Raw genomic sequence first — 23,631 nt, forward strand, 5'->3', positions numbered from 1 at the left:
CCTGCAGCTGGAATTGGAAAATCAACCCCCAAAATGCAAATGGACCAAACTTATAAAAGTGTAAAACCTGTGATCCATTTCTGGGTGCAGCCCCTGGGGGGCTTTGTCTACCCTAAATGTCCCTGCAGGCCTTCAATGAACAGAACTGCTTTTTATTCCTTTAATTCTGCCTGGCCTCTGTTTTTAGGCAGCCCCAAAAGTCACCAGCTGATCCCTGTTCTGTCTCTTTTCCCCAGAGCCTCCCCAGTGGCTGAAGAAGCCCGAAGGTGGTGTCTACAGCGTGGGGACAAACCTGGTGCTGCTGTGCGAGGCCATCGGGAACCCCGAGCCCAGCATCCAGTGGAAGCTCAATGGGATGCCCATCGATGGTACGGGGTGATCCTCCAGGCCCTGTCCTGGGGGCTGTGCCTCTGTACCACCCAGTCTGAGGGGACCCTCAAGTCCTAATGCACTGAGTGATTGTCTGGTTTGGCACCTCTTTAGAAATGAGTTGTTTATTTACTTAAATAAACGAATATTTAAATAGGATTCTTGAAGAGGATAGTGGAGAACAATTCACATGTGGAGCAGTGGTACCTTTCAGGTGCTGCCTCTGCCTCACCTGTAACTCTCCCATCTTTTGGAGATCTGGGACAGCTCAAGCTTTGTGCTTCTGTGTAAGCTCAAGTGGCTGGGGAGCACTGGTGGAGCATTATTATTATTATTATTATTATTATTATTATTATTATTATTATTATTATTATTGTTATTGTTATTGTTATTGTTATTTTTATTATTTTTAAAGTCTCTGTGGTGAATTTACCAGAATTTGGTGCCCTGGAGCACTTGCCTCAGGACTGCTGGCAAGGGCAGAGCCCTGGAACTCCCCAGCTGTTGGGCAAGGTCGTGGTTGGATCTTCAAGATGTTCTTTCCTTTGGCTTCCAAGCAGTGAGGAGAGCCTGGGAACTCCCCAGTCACGGTGTTCCTCCAGCTCCTGACACAATCTGGTGTTTTCCAGGCAGGACCTTCCGGGGGAGAATCTCCACCAGGGAGATCAGCCTGACCAACCTGCAGCTGCAGGACAGCGCCGTGTTCCAGTGCGAGGCCACCAACAAGCACGGCACCATCCTGGCCAGCGCCAACGTCAACGTCCTCAGTGAGTCCCCAGGCTGTCCCCTCCCAGAGATCACACCCAACAAGCCCAGGCTGAATCCTCAGAGCAGCCTGGGGCTTGGCAACATCTCATGGTTCCCTTGGACTGGCCCCAGATTTTAAGAAACATTGACCAAATTTATGCAACAGGTTTTATCACGGGCAGTGTTATGTGTTTAGCATAGACACTCCTGAGCTTTCAGCTATTTTAAAAACATGTTTGTAGCTGAGCTTAAAAACCTGAGTTCAAACACAGTGAAACCACTGGGGACTGAACTGTGACCACAACGCTGGTTTTGAATTATTAAGCATATTTTTAATCTTTGATTTCAGTTGTGATGTTCAGCCTGTTCTTTGAAGAAAGGGAGTGAGGGGAATTTATTTAATAGAAAACATCTCCGGAGGCAGCAGAACTGGGTCTGTTTTCTCTCCTGGATGTTTCAATTTCTGACATGTCCAGCAGTAAACCCCTGTTATCTCTGTCAGTGAAGCTTCTGAGAGCTCAGCTGCTCAGTGCAGCTCTTCCAAACAGCTGTGAAATTCCCAATAAACACCTCAGCCTCTCCCCCTTGCTGGAAAAGAGGAGGGTGCAGGGCCAATACTTGTATTCCTAGTTGTGAAATGCAGTGCTGCTCACCTTGCATCCTCTCCTGCAGATATTGCCCCCCTGATACTGACCCCGGATGAGGAAAACTACGCCACAGTCGTGGGTTACAGCGCCTTCCTGCACTGTGACATCTTTGCCTCACCTGCAGCAGATGTCAGATGGTAGGATACTGAGAATCAGAGTTTTTTTAATGTGGAACAAGTTCCTGCAGGCTTCTCCAGGTTTGCAGAGTCTGTTAGTTATTATTTCTATGGAATTAAGAACAGAAATCTGCAACAAATCTATATATAATGTACATTTCCTGTGTTTAAATGCTCTTTTAAGAATTCTGAAGAACTGTGTAGGAAAAAAAAGAGTTCTTGGAAGTCCCCAGTACCTGCTTGAAACAAATGCCAGGCTATACAATAAGCAAAACCACGCTGTTTATAGCCAAATCCTGCTGCAGCTTCATCAGTGTAATGTTGGCAACTCTTCAAGTTTGGACACATTATTGAGGTGGAAACACAGTGACTTACAGGACACATTTACCTGGACATGCTTCCATAGGGTTGGAAATCACAGGATTGTCACAGCAGGTGACAGGTGCAATAAAATTGCAGGTGGCATCTGTAGATTAAAGACAGAGTCTTTTAGAGAACTTTCCAACTCTGTCCCTGTGGGTTTGGTGTGCAGGACTCTTAATTCCCGTTATGATTTGCTGTGTGTGGATAAAGCGCCTCACTAATCCCCACTTCAATTGCTCAGGGGCAGAGCCAAGTCCCAAAATTCCCCTGGAATAACCCCTAACCATGAACTAACACTTCCTGCAGTAACCCAGGCCTGTTTTTATCGTCTGTAGGACTAAGGATGACAGCATAGAGCCCCTTTCAACGTTTCGCTACGAGCTGAACAAGAACGGCACCCTGGAGATCAGGGACACCAAGAAGGAGGATTCGGGATCCTACGCCTGCTGGGCTGCAAATTCCGTGGGGAAAAGAGCAATCACTGCTAATCTGGATATAAGGGGTGAGAAGAGAAAAAAGCTTTCACAGCTGCTAAGATTTTATGTCTCCAGTTTTCAGTCCAGGGTACAGATTTATTCTGTGACTTTAGGGATTATTTGGATATTATGGCCTGAAATTGTCACATATATATGTGGCATTTAAAATAGTCCCAACTTTCCAGCTGGATTTCTCCATGCTCACACATGGTGCTCATTTCCTTCTGCATGCTTGCAGAAGCTGCACAAGCCACCAAAAATTTGCGTTTTCACATTATCTTGAAAAGATTTTCCCTCCTTTTTGTCACTGCCCTGTTACACCCAGGACAGGCTCTCAGCTGACCCTTGGGAGCCTTCCCTGTGCTCCTGGGCTTGGTGGGATCCTTGTTGATCCAGATGTGTTCCTGCTTCTCCCTCAGCTGTGGGATTCCCTTCCCTAAAATCCCTTCCCATCTGTTGATCAGAAGGCACATCCCAAACTGGGTTAACTCCCACAGTGGACACCAACACCTTGCTGCTGGATGAAGGACTTTGCACTGGGCTTCTGCGTGTTTGTTGATAAATATTTTTAAACAGAGGGAAAAATAAAAAACCAGAGAAAAAAAGAGATGTGTTCACTTATAAATTTTAGATCCATCCCTTGTTCTGCAGCTCTGTTTTAAGGGATTTGTGGGGTTGGTAGCAGGAGGGGTTTTCCCTGGAGGGGCTGATGGCAGTGGGCAACTCCTGTTGGGCACACAGCTGACATTTAATGGCTTTTCTACAAATTTACTTAAGATTTAGGGCTTGCCAATAAAAAAAACAAAAATACTCAATTAGCAAAGCTCTCTGATGTAGGTTTGCTGTGACAAAGTTGAGGAATAAGCCCACTCTTTGTGTTCCATTTCCACCCACTCCCTTTGGCTTTGGGAATTTTACAGTGATAATAAACATGAAAATGTACAATGAAATTCTCACAGAGCAACATTTCACTGCAGAAATAAATTCAGCTAAGTGCTTTCTTCTTACTTATTCATCTGTTTCTGCATTCAGATTACAGTCAATTAAAAGAACAAACTTGATTGCAATAATTTTTTCTCACTTGACTTTAATAAGCTTGTAATTTTTCTTGGATCATTGCCAAAGCTTATTTCAAATGGCAATTAGACATAAAAATCATATTCAAGCTTTTTTTTTTATCATCCATTTAATGACAGGCTTCTAACAAGGATTTTCACCTGTAACCTTTTTTTTGTGGACTTTTTTTTGTGGATTTTTTTTTTTTTCTGGAGCTCTTTGGTTTGGAGCAAACTAAAAAATGTTTCAAGATAAAAAACGTTTGAAGATAAAAAAAATGTTTCAAGATAAGAAATGGAATCCAGGCAAATATCTATTTCAAACCCCACCATCCTTCACTTGAAATGTTTGTGTATATAACAGAAAAAAGACATGGTTGTTGCTCCTGAGGTTGATTTGTGTAGATGAAGTGCTTGGTGAAAATTTGATGTAATAGCCCCTCTCTCACCTAATCAAAGTGTTTTTCTGTGATCAATCAGATGCTACAAAACTTGTTGTTACTCCAAAGAGCCCCCGAGTGCTGAAATCACATTCCATTTTATTGAAATGTCAGGCTGAGTATGATTCCCACTTGAAACACAGTTTTAAATTATCCTGGAGGAAGGATGGAGATGAGCTGCCAGTCAACAGCACGGAAGGTGGCAGGTGAGTGGGGAAGGAACAAGGCTGTTCTTGATCTCAGCTGGATAATCTGGTGCTGGAGCTGGAGTTTCATTAAACATGAGCCTTTAATAGCTTGAAATGCAAATTTATGTCTGCAAAGAATTCTTCATGCGACACGTGAATAAATCTGCATTTTATGCACATCTAAATAGAAATGCAGCAGTGTGAGTTTTGAGCCAAATGGGTTTGGGTTTATTAACTCTGTTACCATCCTAGCAGGGTACAAAGTTATATATTCATATATACATAATACATATCTGTATTTTATGTATAATATAAATGTTGGCCAAACACAACCCTGACCCCAGTGCAGGTTTTTTCTCCACTTGAGTAGAACCTGTATCTTCTTATAGTTTACACTTACTTGGCCCAAACAAAGTCTTTGCAATGCTGAAGTGATGGTAAACAGGTTTCATGGATTCTGTCATAAATTTTTCTGATGTATGAGTTTAGGATTTGCAGGTTCAGTAATTTTGCCCTATTTTTGGGTTTCAATTGATCTCAATGGGCTGGAGCTCAGCCTTTATTCCACAGAGGGGTCCCACAGCAGGCAATCAGATGTCTTTACTAATTACCACAGGAGAGAGATGTTTCCTAAATACTGGGGAGGCAGAAAATCCTACTGAGCCCTGGTAGGATGGTGAGGCAATGCCATGGAAATTCCACGTCTGCCACGGAGCACATGGCCCTGGATTCTTGGCAGCTTCCCTGGTGCTTTGGACGTGGCACAAATGCCTTGGGAATGCTCAGTTTCCCTCAATCTTTCAAAAATTCCATCATAAACCCCATATATTTGTCTCATTAATGACGTGCCAAAATCCTATGTCCCAGGCGCTCATCCAGCGCATCTCAGTGTGGTTCTTTTCAGAGCAGGCTTGACAGGCCACGGGGGCTAAATTGCCACAAAACACAAATAATAGTCCTCAGCACAGTGTAGAGCAGAGCCACAATTACATTTTAATGTAACAGGCCCAGTGTGCAGCTATTTAATGAAAATATCCCGTGCCAAGTTCTTTTATGAACAGTTTTTCAGAGAACAACATCTGTGTGTGTCGTACTCATCTTATGAATTTTTCTCATCCTTATTACCTCATTTTTGTGGGTTTTTTTTCTCCCCTGCAGGGTAATTCTGGACAGGGATACCCTGTTCATATCCAGTGTGCTCCTGGAGGATCAGGGAGTTTACACATGTGTGGCCAGCACTGCCCTGGACGCTGCCGAGGCCGAGGCACAGCTGATCGTTCTGGGTAAGGTCGATTTTCCCAGTGTGGAAACAGCTCCTTGCAGCAGGAATTGCCACTGCAGCACTTCTGCTTCTTTTCACAGCGCCTCAATAACCCAATTTCACAGAGCCTCTCACTCCTTAACCTCTGCTGTGCTGTCCCTTATCTCCAGGAGCAGCGATGCTGACACAAACTCGATTTATTTTCATCTTTGATGTAGCAAGACGAGGCAGAATTTTTGCCTCAGGTCAGTGGCTGCAGGAGCTGCCCAGGCTGGAGGGTGTAAGAGCATACTGAGAATGGTTCTGCTCCTGCTTTGAAGTCCTTGGCCAGCCCTTCACTTCACTGGAGGTTTGCACAGGAGTTGGACTATTTTTTGAAGGCCACCAGGCCAAGATTTGGATGTGCAGCTCCTCAGAAGATCAGTGGGAGTTAAGCACCTAAAAGGAATAAATTATCTCTGTGAACCTGAGCATAAATGACTGTCCAGGGGCAAAGAGCAGAGAAGAGCCTTGACCCCCTGGCTCTGAAGCTTGGCCTTGTGCGAGCATCCTCACAACCTGCATCCCTCCCTGAAGGACCACTCAGAATTAAGAGGATGAACTTTTGGAGTGCTGTGCACCCATTGTTCCCAAGGGCAGCAGCCAGCAGCCAAAATTCTGCTCTGTGGTCACAATTTTGGCCAGTCTGGTCTAGGTGAAGGTGTTCCATGGCAGGGGACTGGAATTAGATAAATCTTTAAGGTTCCTTCCAACCCAAACCGTTCCATGTTTCATGATTCTCTGACAGCTTTGCATCATTTTAATTACATTTATTTTTGCTTTGATTTGCGTTTTTATTTATTGCTGGCAGTGATTGCAGCAAGAAATAAGTCAATCTGCCCTTCAAGATGGTTTTTCACTATAAAGGAGTGATATTTTTTAGTAAATAGTAAATTAGGAAGATGCTGTGCACGTTATTTATGGTGCCGTGTCCTTCAATGCTGTATAATTCAAAATGTTTTTAGACTATTTGTTACTTCACTAATGAAAATTTTATAAAGCACTTTGTTCCTTTTTAAAAAGGTGATTTGCAGAAGAAGAAAAACAGTTTTCAGCTATTTTCCCTTGTTTATTGCTTGTGAGAAAGGTCTTGGTGAATTAACAACATCCGTTATTTACCAAGTGAAAAATTCAAGTTTTTGCAATCAAGGACTTGTGGGCTGACTGAAGAACGAAATGGAGACATCAGATTAGGGCCAACTAAAACTAAAATAAATATCCATTTAGAAAAATTCTAAGTATTTGTTGTGTGTTTAACAAACAATTTAGAGGGGTGAGAATATTTTAGGTGCACCATCACCATCTTTAAATTAATATATTGAATTTTAACCAGCTGTGCTCCAAGGACAGAGCAGCAACATGCCTGTAGATTAAACTGTGCTTTCCTGATTTTTTTCCTAGGTACAAGAGAAATAGGGAAAGAAGTGCAAAGAAAAGGAAAAAAAAAATTCCAAATATAAACTTTGTAACTTCTTGATGTACCATGAGATGAAACACAGTATTGTAATTTTTAAAAAATTAGTACAAACACAGTGATTTTGTTTTCATAACAACAAAGTCACGGTGGTGGTTTTTCTGTAAGAAATGACAATGTCAGCCAAAAGTTTAGTTGAGACAGCATTAGTTGTGCTGGCAGGTAGTGAATTTCCCAGTTCCCTGTTTATGTTGATCCCCACATATATAAAATGGGATAATAAATGCTCTCCTTTCCCTCCCACCCTCCAAGGCCAAGTTCAGTAACTGCCAGGGCTGAGTCACCTTCTCCACTCGGATGTGTGCCAGGGTAAATCCAGGCAGTGCTGGCATGCCCAGAGCTGTGTCCATACCCATGGAAGGTTAAGCAGACCTTGGGGTTGATTTGGAAAGAAAAATCTGTTGCTGCAAGCGCAGTAATGTGGGCAGAGGGAGATGAATCCCAGAAGGATTTTGTGTTTATAAGGGAAAAATCAACGCCAGGAGATCCGGGGTTTTTCAAAGCAATTCCCACTTTCCACAATCTGTCCATCTTGAAATCAGGAGGTATTTCACAACCACCTTCACTGATTCTGCTGTTCCAACCCTCTGGAAAATTCCAGGACAAATAGAAATACCTTGCTGTGCTACTGACACTTCTTCTTTATTTCTCAGATGTTCCTGACCCACCAGAAGACCTCCAGCTGTCGGAAAACCAAAACCGGAGCGTTCGGCTCTCCTGGAAAGCTGGGGCCAGCCATAACAGCCCTGTTAATGGTAGGGAGGGGTTTCCAGCATAATTTTGTAGGGTTGTTCAGAATTCTGGCATGTCCTGGTTGTCACAAACCCTGCTGATGGCCAGGTTTAGTCACTTAACTATGACAGTTCATTTGTTGTAAGTTCATTTCCACCCACGCTGTTCACATTAAGTTGGGGTTTTTTTAAATCTTTTTTTCCCTTTTTTGTCTTCTTTTTCTTCCCAGAATCAATTATAGAGTTTGAAGAGAACCGCTGGGAGCCGGGGAGGTGGCAGGAGCTCAGCAGAGTGCCAGGGAATGACACCACAGCCCTGCTGTCCCTGGCCCCGTATGTGAATTACCAATTCCGTGTGGTGTCCGTCAACGCCGTGGGCAGGAGCCAGCCCAGCAAACCATCCCTGCGCTATGCCACCCCTCCAGCTGGTAAACCTGACTCTGCTTTCCTAAATATTCATATTTTCAGTGCTTTTTTTGGCATATCTGTGCCCTCCCATGCTCCAGAGGGTGTGAAGAAATCAGGGTCTCTTGCACTGCTCAGTGGCAGCCTCGGGGATTGTTAAAAGTCCTGTGGTGGGAATCACCCCCAGCTGGTTCAGTGGAACTGGAATAACCCTCAGTAATTTTGGTGGGGCAGGTGACCATTTGAATTGACTGTATTAATTAAAGCAGTGCATTTTCAGAGAGGTAGAATCAGCTGGAGGATGTCCCATGACAAGCCATATTCTGATATTTTAGATATGAATGAGATGGGAACCCTGCTGGGATGAATTCTTCAGTGATTGGTAAAAAAGAGCAGCCCAGCAATTGCACATCAAATGTCCAGGCATTGTTTTAAGCATTTGATGTGCAGCTAGAACAAATCTAAATTTTAATGACCCAACTTGCTGTGCTGTATAAAATTCCTAAGGATGCCAAAGGGAGGAGTCCACACTGCTGGGATTTCCTACACCTCCAGCACCTCACTCTGCTGATTTTCCACCCTTTGCTGACCTTCATGGACAAACAGTTCCTGGAGAAGGGCTGGGTTTACAGGGAGCCTTTCAGGAGCACTAAGTTTGTCAAAAAATCTCCATTTACAGAGCATTCAGTGGGGCAGAAAATGTTGTCTCCCCAAAAGTCATTTTAGAGGCCAACGGTTCAGCACAGCATTTGCATTCCTTGGCATTTTCACTCTTTTTTTTTCCCCATTTACACCAATTTCAGGTTCTTTTTCATCTTTCCAGCTGTGTGTATGTCTAATGATTCCCCTTCTGTTTGCTATCCCCACAGGGAGAAAAATCTCTTCCTCACAGTCCCCCCACATCTGGTGCTTTCAAATCCAAAAGTCACAGCTCTGTGTTAGCTGGTGGCTCCAACCAAGAGGGGCACTTAGGAATCCAAACTGCATAAACGACGTGTTTGGGTCCCATCAGCTTTTTGTTTAAGTGTCTGTCACTAGTAGGGGAATTTCCCATCCTTTTTTGGCACTTAAATGCTAATTGCAAATAAATGGGGTGTGCAAACTGACCTTGTCCCCTGTGTGGTTTCAGCTCCAGATAAAAACCCAGAGAACATCCGAGTTGAGGCTTCTGAACCCAATGAAATGGTGATGAAATGGGAGGTAAGGCAAGATTAGCAAATCCTATAGGAACGATCCTTTATTCTTCTGAAAGCTGAATTTGACTTAAATGTATTCTGGATTTTCAATCCCAGTATCATTTTTGTTTCAAAAGACTGTTTTTTATGTATGACTTCACAAGATATTAAAAAAAATATGGAACTTCTGTAAAGCATAGTGAGAATTCATCAAAATTTGCTCTTCTCTGCTTCTTGTCTCCAAGAAACAGCTTCAAATTATTATGGTCTTACCCTTCTGTGCAATTAAAATTACCAGCCAGGCCCAGGGAAGGGATGGGTGGCTCATGGCTTCTGCCCTTCCAGCCTGGAAGTTTAAAAACACCACAGATCCCTTGCCCAAGAGAATGTGAGCTTGAATTTTTACACCAAGAACTAAAGGAATGTGGATAAACCTCCAAAGCCTGTGATGTGCATCAAAGGAATTATGTAAAAGTCTTGAGGATGGTTTCCAGACTTCAAATTTCCTGGGTTTTAAGCCTCGAGCTTCTGTGCCAGCAGTTGAGTTATGTGTTCCTTCATTTAGCACAAATATCCACAACTGTGGAAGGAAGCAGGTTTTTGTTGAGGCTGGAATTTCACACAATTTGAATGAGATTTACTCCTCAATCTGCTGCTCCCAACGAAGAACAACAAATGTTTCCCCAGTGGGAAGTCATGGTTTGGGGTATAATTGCATCCAAAAGGAGATGGCCCTCAAGTTCCTTGGACTTGGATTGGAATGGGATTTTTAGCCCAGGGTTAGGGGAAACAACTGCCTCTCAGAAAAGATTGAATTTGATCTTGGATGTCTTTTTCAACTTTAATGAATCAATGAAATGCAGAGTTTTAGTACCCAGTGTGCCTATTTGGAAATACTGGGATGTCAAACACATCTTTGAGCACCAGAAGCTTCACAATCACTGCTCAGACAGGGCAAAAGTGGAAGTGAAAGCTGAGCCTGAAAGGAGAGAATGGGATGGAAAGGCTTGGTTAAATCTTGTTGAATCATTAAAATGTTGTTAAACAGGATATTCATTTATTTATGGCATTTCCTGTGTGCTTTTCAGAGGAACTGCTGGGCACTGCACAATCTATTTCTGACAGACAAAGGCTGCAGAATGATGTTAATCTGCCTATTTTGGATTAAGAGACCAGCTGAGCTTTAGTGACTGGGATTTTTAGCCAAGGATTTGCAGCTTTAAGGAAGATCAAAATAAGAGTCAAGCAGCACTGTGATTTAACTCTATACAAGAAATCATTTTTTTTAAGAGGAATTTTTTACTTCTTCAGCTTTCCTTGCAAATCCCATTCCAGGGATCTTTGCCACAGAGGTGGTGCCTGTGAGAAAGGCACCCAAAGGTCCTCACAACAGAGGAGATCAGTGGGGATTTTTGCAGGTCCCCCAAATTTAGGTCTCCCCATGCATGAGGAACATCAAAGGGAAATCACTTTTTTCTGGTATTTGATGCTATTTCCTGTCAGACCTCTTAGATATACATCAGCTATAATATCTTTCATATTTGTCTATATTTAAATATTATTAAAAGCAGCCTGTGTGGTAAGAAGCACCCGCAGCTGTTTCAGTGTGTACCATTTTTGGTAGGGTAGGTGATTATTTAACTTTCTTAATTAAAGTAGTGCATTTTCAGAGAAATAAACTCAACTTGAGGATGTATGACAAGCTACTGCTATACATCTCCTAATATTTTATAATTTCATGTTAATTAGCTGGAAACCCTGCTGGGATGAATTCTCCAGCTGATTGGTAAAAGCAGAGTGGCCCAGCAGTTGCAAATTAAATGTCCAGGCGTAATTTCAAGCATTTGGTGTGCTAGTTAGAACAAATCTAAATTTTAATGACCCAACTTACTGTGCTACATAAAATTCTAAGATAAAATGCAAATTTTATCTCTGCTAAAAGGCTCACACAGCCTTATGCCAAACTGCAGTTCGGTTGTGCTGAAGGCGTGGGGTTTTACCTCACACAGGAAAACCTGTGGCAAAACAAAACCTGATGTGTGTAGGAGGCAGAAATACGGCTCCTAGCAATTAATCTGGATTTTAATCCAAGCCTTTCGCCCTCCTTTCTCTTGAAGTCATGATATTCTTGTTCCAATCAGCCTCAAATTCAAATGACAGCAAAAAGCTTGGGGTTTTCACCCCTTTTTCTCTCCCAGTGCTGTAACACACATTCCAAAATTACCTCCCCTCCCCTCGGCTGCTGTTTTGTGATTACAACAAAGGTGGACAAGATCTCTTTTAACTTTTCCCCAGCCACTGAAGCCCGTGGAGAGGAACGGGCCGGGGCTGGAGTACAAAGTCAGCTGGAGGCAGCGGGGTGTGGAGAGCGACTGGAACGAGGAGCTGGTGAAGAAACACTCCCTGAGCGTGAGGAATGTGCCCACCTTCGTGCCTTACGAGATCAAAGTCCAGGCAGTGAATAATTTAGGATCTGGCCCCGAACCAAACGTCACCATTGGATATTCAGGAGAGGACGGTGAGTGGCAGGAACTTGCCAAGGGCTTCTTGTGCTGCAGAGCACTGGGGTGTGGAGTGATGGATTAGGCAGCCCAGAGGTGCTGGAATTCCAGTGCTCAGCCTGATGGGCTCCATGAGGCATGGGCATGACCCGTGCTGGGTGCCAGCCTGCTGGAGTGTGAGGGGTTTTTTTGGAAAGGTCGCTTGTGCTCTCATTAATCTCAGTTGTTGGCTTAGTCTGGGTACTCGTTTGAAGGCCACACTCCATGAGAAGTCTCTCAAGTGTAGCAGTCGTGTTGTACTCGGTCGGAGAAAAATCTTTGGGTTCTCTGAGGCTTGACCCAACAGTTTATGGGTGTCAGAAGTTAAATACTCGGACAATTAGGGACAGACTGGCAGGCACTGGGTGTTTGAGTGAATTTACAGACAATGCCACTTTCCCCCTGCATGTGCTGGTGTTACCTTGTGAGTGCCCGAAGAATGTGCCATCTTCTCCAGCCTGGCTTTCTGCCCCATGGTTCTCCATGGCTCCCAGGTGCAGTTTCAGGGCTGGAAATGGACTCAGTGGTGGTCAGACAGGAGAATCCCCACTGCCCACCCAGAGGTGGGAACAGGAAGGCCTGGTGGTGCAGAAGAGGTGGTGAATATCATGAATGAGAAGAAAGAAATTCCACAGCATGTTTATTTTCTTTGTCTCTCTGTGACGAGTCTAATTTTACATCTACCACTGGAAAATCTTCCTTGCAATTCAGTTGTCAATGGATCAAGGCCTCCTTTTTTTCAGGCACTGTAATAGCTCTCTGTGTTATGCAGTGATTAAAACCCTACTGTTTAATGAGCTTAGTTGTAAAATGAAATTGATTATAAAAAAAACCTTTATGATTGCCTTCTTGAGTGCCGTGTTAATCATTTTTTTTATTCTTCTCACTGCTGCAAGCATTGCTTGAAACAGGAAATCATAAATACTGGTGTAGAAATTCATGTGTCCCAGTGCACACGTATCCCAACCCTCAGCAGAAAAATACAGGAAAATAATATTTATTGGCCCATTCCACCCACTGGATGCAGGTGGAATGGCTTTGTGCTTGCCTGCGGTGAGACTGCATGAAGTGGCACAGCTGGGGCCGGAAAGCCAAGCCTGGAGCTGTGAACAGTGTGAATCTGGGCTCTTGGAAGTGTTTTTAACACCTGGGACTTTTGTTTTTACAGTTCCAGATGCTGCTCCTTCGGGCGTGTCGGTGGAGGTTGTGAACAGCACCCTGGTGAAAGTCTTCTGGTTTGGGATACCAAGGGACAGAGTTCGTGGGCACTTAAAAGGCTACAAGGTTACAAAATTCTCTATAAATATTTGTATGTAGTTGAATAAATTATTAAATGAGTCCCAGATTGCAATCTCTCATTTGTGGGAAGATGAGAGAGATCATGATCATTCTCATCCCCATACAGTATAAATTGTTTTAGAAATCCCAATCTCCTCGCAGGTCAACTGGTGGAAAACAAAAAACATGCTGGATGGAAAGAGGCATCACCCAGAGAAACACTTCCTGACGTTTGTAGGAGACAGGAACTATGGGATGATTCCTGGCCTGGAGCCCTTCAGTGAATTCCGCTTGACAGTTTTGGCTTTCAACTCCAGAGGAGATGGCCCTGAGAGCTCCCCCGTGGTGTTTGAAACTCCAGAAGGAGGTAAGACAAGAGGAAAATATGGGATGGAGGGACATAAATTGAAATTGCCCTTGGGCCAAGGTGAGTTGATTCCCTTATTTGAGGTAATAGTGAAAACTCCACTATTCATGGAACCCTTCACTTGAAAGGGGAACTGTGGGTGTTGAGCTAAATTATAACTTCATTTAGCAAGGATTTGTAGGGACAGACCTGCTCACTCTCCTCTGAGATCTCACCCCTCTGTCTTCCAGTCCCCGAACAACCACGTTTCCTCAGGATCCTGAACTTTGACAAGGACTCGGTCACTCTGTCCTGGGGGCTTCCCAAGAAAGCCAATGGCCACCTCACAGGCTACGTCCTGCAGTACCAGATAAGTATGTGCCTGGTTTGCTTTGGGTGCAGAATTGAGGCAGGATTAGTTAAGGAAACTCCCAGGTGGAACTTCTGGGCATCAGTTCCCTCCCAGTGCTGGGCAACACCAAGCACAGCCTGGTCCATATTCTGACACCTCCCTTCAGATATTTCTAGATATTTATAAGATCCTTTCTCCATTTTCTCACAACCCCTCCTCAGCTGCCAGCTCTGAGCAGCTCACAGCCCACCAACCGCCCTCTAAGCTGCCAGTAGAAGTTCACAGATGTTTGGAAGCAAAGCAAGAAGCCATTCCTAGATATTTAATGATGATGGGGACAATCATTCTTCCCTCCCACTCAGGCTGTGCACATGTGCACTCAGAGAGCTTCCCAAGAGCAGTGATAGCTCACCAAGCTATGGAGATGGACACAGATGACATCAATCCCACTTAACCCCGTCAGAAAGGGCCCACAGCCTTCCTCCTCCCCTCTCCCAGCCGAGTTCTCCCTCCTGGGGGTGCTCAGGACACATTTCCGTGGCTCTGACCGAGGTGCTCTTCCCTTGCAGTCAACGAGACGCACGAGGTGGGCGCCGTGAGCGAGGTGAGCGTCACCAACCGCTCCGTGCTGAGCTGGCGCCTGGCGGGGCTCAGCCCCAGCACCAAGTACAAGTTCTACATCAAAGCCTGCACGGCCAAGGGCTGCGGGAAGGCGGCCACCGAGGAGGGGCTGACGCTGGCCCAAGGCAGTAAGTTCACAAAGTCCAGTTTGGTGAAGAGGAGCTCTAAGAATAGCAGGGAAATGCTGGTAAAACCTTCCCCTTGTAAAATCACGGCTCAGGCCTGGGGCTCAGCAGGAAAGGAGCACGGGAAAGTGACTCAGCTGAGCTGGAGGTGGGAAAACAAGTTGTAGAACCACAACGTGCTCACATGGTGGTTTATGGTGGTTGGTTGAATTCTGTTTGTTATACTTCAGTGGGATGTAACTGAAAATGGGCTGACTGCTTCAAAAGGCCTGGGTTTTGCCATAAAGAGCTCTCCTTTGCACCTGCCTGGGGACTCTGCATTACTCTGCTTTGTAACGGGAAAATCCATCAGGAATACTCCAGGCTTGACGTTTCCTTCGTAATTAAGGGAAATAAGTTTGTTTTCCTTGCCTTGAGAGCAGTCAATGGACTTTTTAATGTGGCCATGGTGTTCTTCAGGGAAGCAGAGCTCATCTGTTTCATTTTGCTGTGCAGTCCTGTTTCTGTTCCCATCCTTAAGCCATGCTGGAATAAGTGAATTGCATTCAGGCACGAACAGAAAATTGAAGATGCAGATAATCTGTTCTCAGTAATATTATAAAAACAAATTCTGCCCGTGCATGAAGATGGGGGACTGCCAGCAACATTAGGGTCAGCTGTTTGACATGGAAAATCCAGATAAACATCGAGCTGACTGCATTTGCTCCATTATTTATGATTATTTTATCAGAGACCAGGAGTGAGCATTCGTGTGCCACTTACACCCTGTGCTGAAACACTGATGTTCAGTGGTTTAAAGGAAAATCCCCAGCACTCTATGATAGCTCATCTTTCACTTTCAGCTGAAATGAAATAAAATGTACTGTGCTCAGCAAGTCTGAGAACTCCACAGTACTGAGGAGCAGCTCCTCGCTATTAATCAGAAACCATTGCCGTGCACTTACCCCGGGGAAGGAGAAACAGAATGTGATAAGCAAAAGAGTCCTGGCTGCATCATTTTTAGCAAAGATAACAGTCTGCAGCAATGTTGATGTAAAACAGAAAAATGGCCCATGTGCTGTTGGACTTCTAAGCTGCAGAATTCTTTTCAGTTACTGGTAAAACAGGTAAAAACTGTTTTAAACCTTCAAGTCCAGATCCAGTCAGGAGCTGCCATTTGTTTTCCCAAAACTCCTTCTCAGCTCTCTTTTGGCCTCCAGTCTCACTGTAGGATACAGGTACTCAGCTGGTAACAACTATTAATCACCTTAATTTAAAAATTATTCCTCATTATGAGAAATCTTTATTTTTCTCTTTTTTTCCCAATATAAAAATACCCCATTTCCTTTCATTAGTTGCCTTTTCTGGCCTTCATTGGGCAACCAGAAAAATGTGTTTTGACTCTTTGAAATAACCTTGTCACTGTTTAGAGATGTTGACATTCATTTTGTGCTCATTCCCTACTTTCCTAAGCCCTGTTTCAGTGGCAACACCTGATTCTTGTGAAATATTCTTAGACTAGAGGAGTGTAATTAATGAAAGCTGCAAGGGTTCAGTTCTATGATTTATGTCTGCTCCTTGCTGCTTCTCAAGCCACCCTAAATTAGGGCACTGCATCTGTCACTGAGATGCCATTAAAGTTCTGTGTCATTATTTGCTGGCTAAATTGTTCAGATATTTTTCACCTAAACATGATAGGCTGTAAAAAAAAAAAAAAAAAAAAAAATCACTCTTTTCTGTGACCTCCTTGGGGTTTTAAGCTGTGGTTTGGGGAGCGAGGCAATTGCTCAAAATTAAAACAATCTCTCTTTTTGAAGGAGGGGAGTGATTTCAGAAGTCAAAGTTTATCATTTCAAATGACCCACGTAAATGACAGATATAAAATGTGGTGCCCTCTGAAATGAAACTCCGTGATGGAGCACTCCACGTTTCTTTGGGGGTTGATTCAGTGATTCTATAACCACTCTGTTCCAGTTTAATAATAAACCCATAAAGTTCTTGTTCATTTAAGGCTTTGGAAACTTCCACTGCTGCAGTTCAGCCTTTGCCATGGGTATTTCAGAATTTCACAATGCAATCTGCCAGGAAAGTGGAGATGTTGAGGTGACAACTCTGGATTCATTCATTTTATTTTTTTTCACTTGATCTCCATCACTGCTGTTGCTTTAATTTATTTGCAGTTATCCCTCCTACTGTTGTCTGCAAATGGAAAGAAAAGGGAATTTCCTTATTTAATATGTGTGAGGATTCGTGTAACACCACTGAAAACAAATCTGTGCAGGGAAAGTAACTCAGATATGAAAACACCGATAGGCAACCTAAGATCTTTATCATTTCTTGATAAAATAAGCCTTGAACCTGAGTAAAAGGGAATTTGGATTGCATTGCAAAATAAATAATAGCTTAATTTCTGTGGTTTCATTCCACAGAAAAAGGTATGTTGTCCTTAGAAAAAAGACTATAATCTCTGTCTTCATATTTTCAGGCAGTGCATCTTAAATGACCTCCAAACTAATTAATTTTCCCCTTGAAAATGTCAATTTCCCCAAGATCATTAGCCCTCAGAAACATAACACAAAATAACATTCTTCCAGAAGTGAAAAGATTAATTTAATGTAGCAGCCCTTCTTTAACACAAAGCTCCTTTTCATCTTGTCACCAGTGTTGCTCGGGGATTACCAAACACATATTACAAGTTGAGAATTATCATTGTGTGTCCAGAAATCCAAGCATTAATGAGAAATTCATCCACATGAAGCCACACAGTTGCAGTTTTATTCTCCAGAGAGGCCAGGAAATAAAAGTTCACCAGTTTCATTATATTCCAGTGGCCGTTGGCACGTAATTCCCAAAGGATTTTGGAAAACCTTAGGCAGAGGGTCCTATCCTTCAGGACCAGAGTAACCATTTGGAACAAGGCTTGTGGGTTTAGCTCTCTTTTGCCACAGGCACAGTGGAAAAGGAATAATAAAATACTTTTTCCTGTATGTAGCCAATGGTGCTGTTAGCAGCAAACCCTTTTTGCTCACAACCGGGAAAATCTTAATAAAATCGGTGAAAATTTCTTGATCATCTCCTCACCTATAAATTTTTTCCTAATAAACTTTACATGCAACAGGTTTGCTAATCTCTGTAGTCTAAAATAATCCAAATTTAACATGAATTACCTCCTTCACTGAAAAGCCCTGAAAATGAAGAATAACTTCTGCTGCATATTTATACATTTTTAATAGCCAGGCAGCAGGGGAAAATTAATGGAAGTTCAACTTTGCATTTATTGCAGCAGATGTATTTAGACAGGTATGGTTATAAATTAAGATGCTGCCCACAATTAGTATTTAGCTCTCAGACTGACAGGGTTTTGTTTTTTAATATAAGTATATTTTATAACAGATGTGCTAACTTTTGGAGAACACTCTGGAAAATCTTTGGGGGTGGTTTCTATTGTTTTTCCCTTTATACCATAAGCTTCTGTAAAAAATGTGTGTTCTGTTCTCCTCATAAATCTTGGGGCCTGGTAGGAATATTGTAAAATTGCAGTTCAGTGTTTAATGTTCATGCAAGTCCCCTGGTGTGGCTGATAAATAGTGGGGGAAGATGAGAAGTGCTGCTGATATGCCTTTATTACTAATGCTCCTTCTCCCTTATTGGAGATTAAAAACCCGACCCAACTGCTTTCAATTTTCTGCAGCTAATTCCTGCAGCTTTCAGGATGTTCCTGGCCCTCCACAATGTGCAGCTTTGCCTTATCTGTGTATCTTTGCTTTTATTTTCCAGGAGGCCACATTGATTTTTCTACTCCCTTTAGCAAAACTTTCTCCTCTGTAGGGCCCTTGGTGGCTGTGTCACACACACCAGGACGAAATGGCACAGAAAGAAAACTCATAATCCCCCAGCACTGGACACCTGTTCCGAGTTTTAAAGGGAAAAAAAGAGTATTTTGGGATAGGAGATGATAAATGAAGAGCTGTTGGTAAATCCCCAGTGCCAGGTTAGGCTGGGCTCATCCTCATCTCTGGATGTCCATCCCACCCTGAGCTGCTCCATGTGCCAGGGCAGTGGCAGCTGCAGCATCAGACAGAGCTGAGCAGTGAGTGGACAGAAAAAGGGATTTTTTTCAGCCATCTCATTTCCCTCTTTCTGCTTCTCTAAAGAGCTGATGGTTCAGAAAGAGGCTGCCACAAGCTGGGAATACATGGGGGCAGAGAGGTAAAGCTGGTTTAGGAATATGCAGCACAAACCACTTGCCAGGAGCTCAAGGTTTAGGATTTTCTTCCCAGGAATTCAAGAGAAATCCTTCCTTAGGAAGCTGGTGTGTGAACACTTTGGATCATGTAGTTATCACATCATGCTCGAGCATTACTTGGAATTTAACAGATGTTCGGTTGAAGGCTCATGTTCATTCCTGTTCCTTTATGGATAATATTCCAAATTTTTCTGATGCCTTGATTTTAAAACATGTAATTAAAATGTTCCTGTGGTATCCTGTTGCTTAATTTGCAGTTTGATTAGAAACTATAGCTGGGTTTCACATACTTCATTTAGCAAAAAGTTACTGATAGATGGATTAATTTATGCTAATGAGCTGTACCTCAGTATCAGCAGTGTTTCAGTGGATGTGTTCTCTCTGGTCCCTGTGGTCTGCTCATTTAACTGCTTATTGTAATACACAGAGAGTTGCCTTGAAAAACTTACCCTGAACTGCTGCTTTGACTGTGCTTGGATTTATCTTAATCTGTTTTTTTCTCTTTTTTTCCTTCAGCTGTCAACTCAGCCTTAATCTCCAGCAGCTTCTTGCTTTGCTTATTTACTAGTTGAAGTATTAATGAGCATTGTTGCCGTCGGTGCTAATTGGCCGAGTAGTTTTCAGATTAGACTTTGTGCTCAAGCCTTAGTTTAGATGGCTTTGGACAAAACAGGCAAATCAGGCAACTGAAAACAATTCAGGAATTATTTTTATTAAGTGCAGCCCCCCCAGATTTCTCTCCTGCCACTGAGGACAGGGACACTCCCGTGTTTTAAGAGATCTCTCCACTTCACATGGAGTTGTGAATTTGCTGAGCAGGCTGTTCACGTCCAGGCAGTGATTGTCAACTGCTTTCCACAAAAGCTGTTTTAAAAAATCTTATTTAATGGCCACAGTCTGAATGCAGATGGAGTTACAGGAGGCATTCTGCAATAAACAAGGTTCCATAACCACAACTACTGGAATTCACCTTCTCCTAATCAAATATTAAACTCATCATCAATGCTTAAATGCCTAAATATCCATTTACAGGCAAATTGTTGAGTTGTTTCTAAACCAGTGCTTTGTGTGGGCCTTGTGGAATTTAAAAGGACACAGAAAATGTCTGTCAGGAGAGAAGCAAGCACAAATCCCCCTGTTAATTTTTTTCTGGGAGACATACAAGAATCCATATCCAGCTAACAAGCTGTCTGTGCTTCCCTGCTGAGTTCAGTTCAATGGGAGAAGCATCAAACCCCAGATTATCCATACAAAGCAAGCCCGTTCGCAAGTTGTAATTTTTTAAGCACGCATTAGTTAAAGCAGATCCATAATCCCCCATCAATATTAACTTTCATCCTGGGAGATGAACAAACCCCTTCCTAAACATCAGGATTACTCCAGTCTGCTGTTGATTTCATCTGACAGAACGTTAAAAACCAAAGGGAGGGAATGTTTTGGGGTAGTTTTTTTGCTTTGGAAACTCAGATTGCCTGATGCCAAATGTTTAGAATCACACGTTGTATTTGTCTGTTATTTCTAACTGTGCATTTCCTAGGCTTTTTGTCCATGAATGCCACTAATCCCTGTGCCTTGAATGTGTGCATTCCGTAGGTAAAGGCAGCGGCAGGATTTCAGACGCAGTAAAGCCCACCCCAAAGTTTCAGCCCAGCGAGGCCCTTGAGCCTGGCACTGAGTACACAATCCGCCTAGTGACTAAGAACTGGGTGGATAACAATAGCATTTTTGAAGATGTAATTGAGACCAGGGGGAGAGGTGAGACCCGAAGCCCTTCGAGGTGCTGAACGTTTGTTTTTCCATGTGGCTCGATGCCGAGGCTCCATCCTGTGCAGTGCGAGTGTCCCAAGCTCATCGTTCCTCGCAGTTGAATCCCACGGCAGCACAAACACATCCCAGGTTCTTGGCTGAGCCCTGTGCTTTACAACAGCCTGGAGCAATCCCAAACCTTTACAAACCTGTGCAATGTGAGAGGGCAGCTGTGATAAAACCCATAAGTGGCCAGCTCGGTGATTTGCGTGTACTGGGGGCACTTTTACCTCTCTCTCTTTCGCAAAACTGCTTTGGCATGAGAGGCTTAACAGCTCTGTGCTCAGCTTTCCTGTGTGGTGCTAATCCTGTGAGTCAACTGCTCTCTCAGAGCCACCTTGCCAAGTGTCTGTGTTGTCCCTTGTCACCCCCACGTTCCCCTCCAGTCCCAAATGTCCCACTCTGGACACATTCCTGCCTCGCCCTGAACACCATCAGTAGTGATAGACCGATTCCTCTGAGATCCAGAGAGGAACGTGATGTGTTTGTGTTATTGGGGGGGTGCTGCCCTTTCCCTATGATTAATTTTCTCCTTTTTTCCCCCTCTCCCATCTCCCCAAGCCTACGCTGGCATTTACGAGGGGATTTCCACCCAGGGCTGGTTCATCGGGCTGATGTGTGCCATCGCCTTGCTCACCCTGCTGCTGCTAACGATCTGCTTTGTCAGGAGAAATAAAGGAGGCAAATATTCAGGTAAATGGATTTATTGTCCTTTCCCCACGTTCATGTGTTAATAACTAACATCCTTCAGAGGTTTCTCTCTGGGGGCCGCAAGGCCGCGAGCACAAACATCCAATTAGGAATTGTAGCTTTAGATGAATATCCACAGAAGGGATTTTAATGAATGTAAGTGGAGCTGTGCTGTGTGCTGGTCACAGAGCCTGCAAAGGCCTTTCCCAGCACTCCTGGAATATTCCAGAATTTAATCCAGCAAGATCCTTGCTGGCAGGACTCCCTGCCTGCTTTCCACCTGGGAACTGCTGCTGGACACGTGGACAGAATTTCCGTGGGCAGATTAACATTGGAATATTTGGTTAAAAATTACCTCTGTCATTTCCCAAGCAGTGAGTAGGGATTTAGGTAAATTATTGGAGTAGAAATCTGGTTGCCCAAAGAGGTGGTGGATGCTCCATCTCTGAAAACATTCAGTGCCAGGCTGGACAGGGCTTGGAACAACCTGGGACAGTGGGAAGTGTCCCTGCCATGGCAGGGGTGGCACTGGATGAATTTAAGGTCCCTCCCAACCCAAATCCTTCCATGATTCTATAAATACCTGCTTATAATCAATTAGGGAATGGTCCCAAACGACTGGAAGCTCCCAGGCTGTGTCCAGCCAGCTCCAGGCAAGGCTGGAGGTGATTGCAGATGGTTTTCCCATTGCCCCTGGGAAAAGAAAAATCCATGGCAGAACACAACACAGAGATCTGTCCTTTATTTTATTTGCACAGTGAAAGAAAAAGAAGATTTGCATCCAGATCCCGAAGCTCAATCAATAAAAGATGAAATCTTTGGGGAATATAGGTAAATAGGACCTGCTTTCACGAGCCTTTGTGTTTCTTGGGGTTTTGTTTGTTTCCAAATGCCATCATTATTCGGGACATTTTTATGGCATGCAATTAATGCTGTTTTTCATTTTCAAAGCAAACCTCATAGGAGTGGATAAGAGTAGGAATCTAAAGGTATATCCAGTATATTTCAATCCATCCAAGCTGGGATATAAGGAAACGTTGATGTATCGGTGGTTATTTTTCACTTTTTTTGTTTCTTTAATTAGCATTGTATGAATAATGTAAATATATATGATAATTTGGGGTACTGCTGAAAAGCCCACTGAAGTCAGTGGATTGAATTCTATGCCTTCAGTGGGTTTTTGAAACTCAGACCCAAATCATGTAATATGGGGAATGGTCATTTTGGGGAAGAAAACAAAGAAAAGTTTGGAATATGGTAAAGAATATTAAAAAACCACAAATCTCTCTACAGAAATCCCTGTGGGAGAATTGAAATAACCACTTTGGCTGCTTTAAAATAACTAAAACTTCTAGCAATATGTAATTGTGATATGAAAGAAAATTCATATAATTATAAGAACCATGCTGGAAAACTGGTGTTGCTGCCCTTAAGGGCATAAAATTGCTGTTGAAATCCGACTTATATATACTACATTATTTGTACTGGAGTAGGGCTTTTTCTTTTTTTTTTTTTCTGCATAATTTCATCTTTATTTAATTTTTAATGCTTTCTAATGGGACAAATATTTAGAAAGGTAAGAAAGCCCTGAGGTTAATAACTTTGACCCCCCTCCTTTCCCCCCTGAAATCCAAACTTGGTTGTTTTTTTTTTTCTGAGGAGAAATGCCCTGTGCAGAAAAATAGCGATTTTTTCTGTGTTGTTTATGCAGACATTGAATCCATCCTGAAGAAATGAAGCTCAGGTTCATTTCCTCTGTCCTTCCTTAGATAAAATTGCCAAAGATTTCACAGGCATTAGCAGCAAGGGCTGTTCTTGAGTAATTATGTCCCTAATCCAGAGGCCAAATTTAGGGTTTTGATTTTTTTTTTAACCTTTTAATGTTTTCCCAATCCCCCCAAATGTCCTGTTCAGGCTGTTCTTGTTCCTTTTCTGTGGTGCCATTTGGAGGAATGGCCATGAAATTCCCCTTTTTTCCCAGAATTTTGGTGGTGGGCCTGTCCTTTTTCATGGAATTTTTGCTGAACAGAGACTGCAGATGCAGATGTTGATTCTGCTTTTGTTTTTCCCAGTTCTTCCCCTTTTTCCTGGAATTTTCACTGAACAGAGACTGTAAATACAGACATTGATTCTGCTTTGGTTTTTCCCAGTTCCTCCACTTT

The 23,631-nt window shown here is 43.2% G+C and overlaps 1 protein-coding gene across 11 annotated transcripts in view; it reads left to right on the forward strand.

Moving 5' to 3' along the window:
- CHL1 (cell adhesion molecule L1 like) overlaps positions 1-23,631 on the forward strand; it is a 126,344-nt gene that overhangs the window by 97,157 nt on the left and 5,556 nt on the right. For 8 of the 11 annotated variants that reach the window (XM_015641194.3, XM_015641199.3, XM_015641196.3 and 5 more), the window contains 17 exons: positions 237-368; positions 999-1,136; positions 1,789-1,900; positions 2,578-2,744; positions 4,254-4,419; positions 5,560-5,684; positions 7,829-7,930; positions 8,137-8,334; positions 9,441-9,511; positions 11,782-12,004; positions 13,195-13,310; positions 13,467-13,671; positions 13,902-14,024; positions 14,572-14,751; positions 20,567-20,728; positions 21,341-21,472; positions 22,228-22,300. In XM_015641194.3, the coding sequence (XP_015496680.1) occupies positions 237-368; positions 999-1,136; positions 1,789-1,900; positions 2,578-2,744; positions 4,254-4,419; positions 5,560-5,684; positions 7,829-7,930; positions 8,137-8,334; positions 9,441-9,511; positions 11,782-12,004; positions 13,195-13,310; positions 13,467-13,671; positions 13,902-14,024; positions 14,572-14,751; positions 20,567-20,728; positions 21,341-21,472; positions 22,228-22,300 (2,425 nt within the window). Of the gene's footprint in view, positions 1-236; positions 369-998; positions 1,137-1,788; positions 1,901-2,577; positions 2,745-4,253; positions 4,420-5,559; positions 5,685-7,828; positions 7,931-8,136; positions 8,335-9,440; positions 9,512-11,781; positions 12,005-13,194; positions 13,311-13,466; positions 13,672-13,901; positions 14,025-14,571; positions 14,752-20,566; positions 20,729-21,340; positions 21,473-22,227; positions 22,301-23,041; positions 23,046-23,631 lie in introns of all 11 variants that reach the window. The other 3 variants (XM_033517484.1, XM_033517483.1, XM_033517485.1) reach the window with 3 other exon arrangements.

This window comes from Parus major, chromosome 12 (genome assembly GCF_001522545.3).
Source record: "Parus major isolate Abel chromosome 12, Parus_major1.1, whole genome shotgun sequence".
Taxonomy (NCBI): domain Eukaryota; kingdom Metazoa; phylum Chordata; class Aves; order Passeriformes; family Paridae; genus Parus; species Parus major.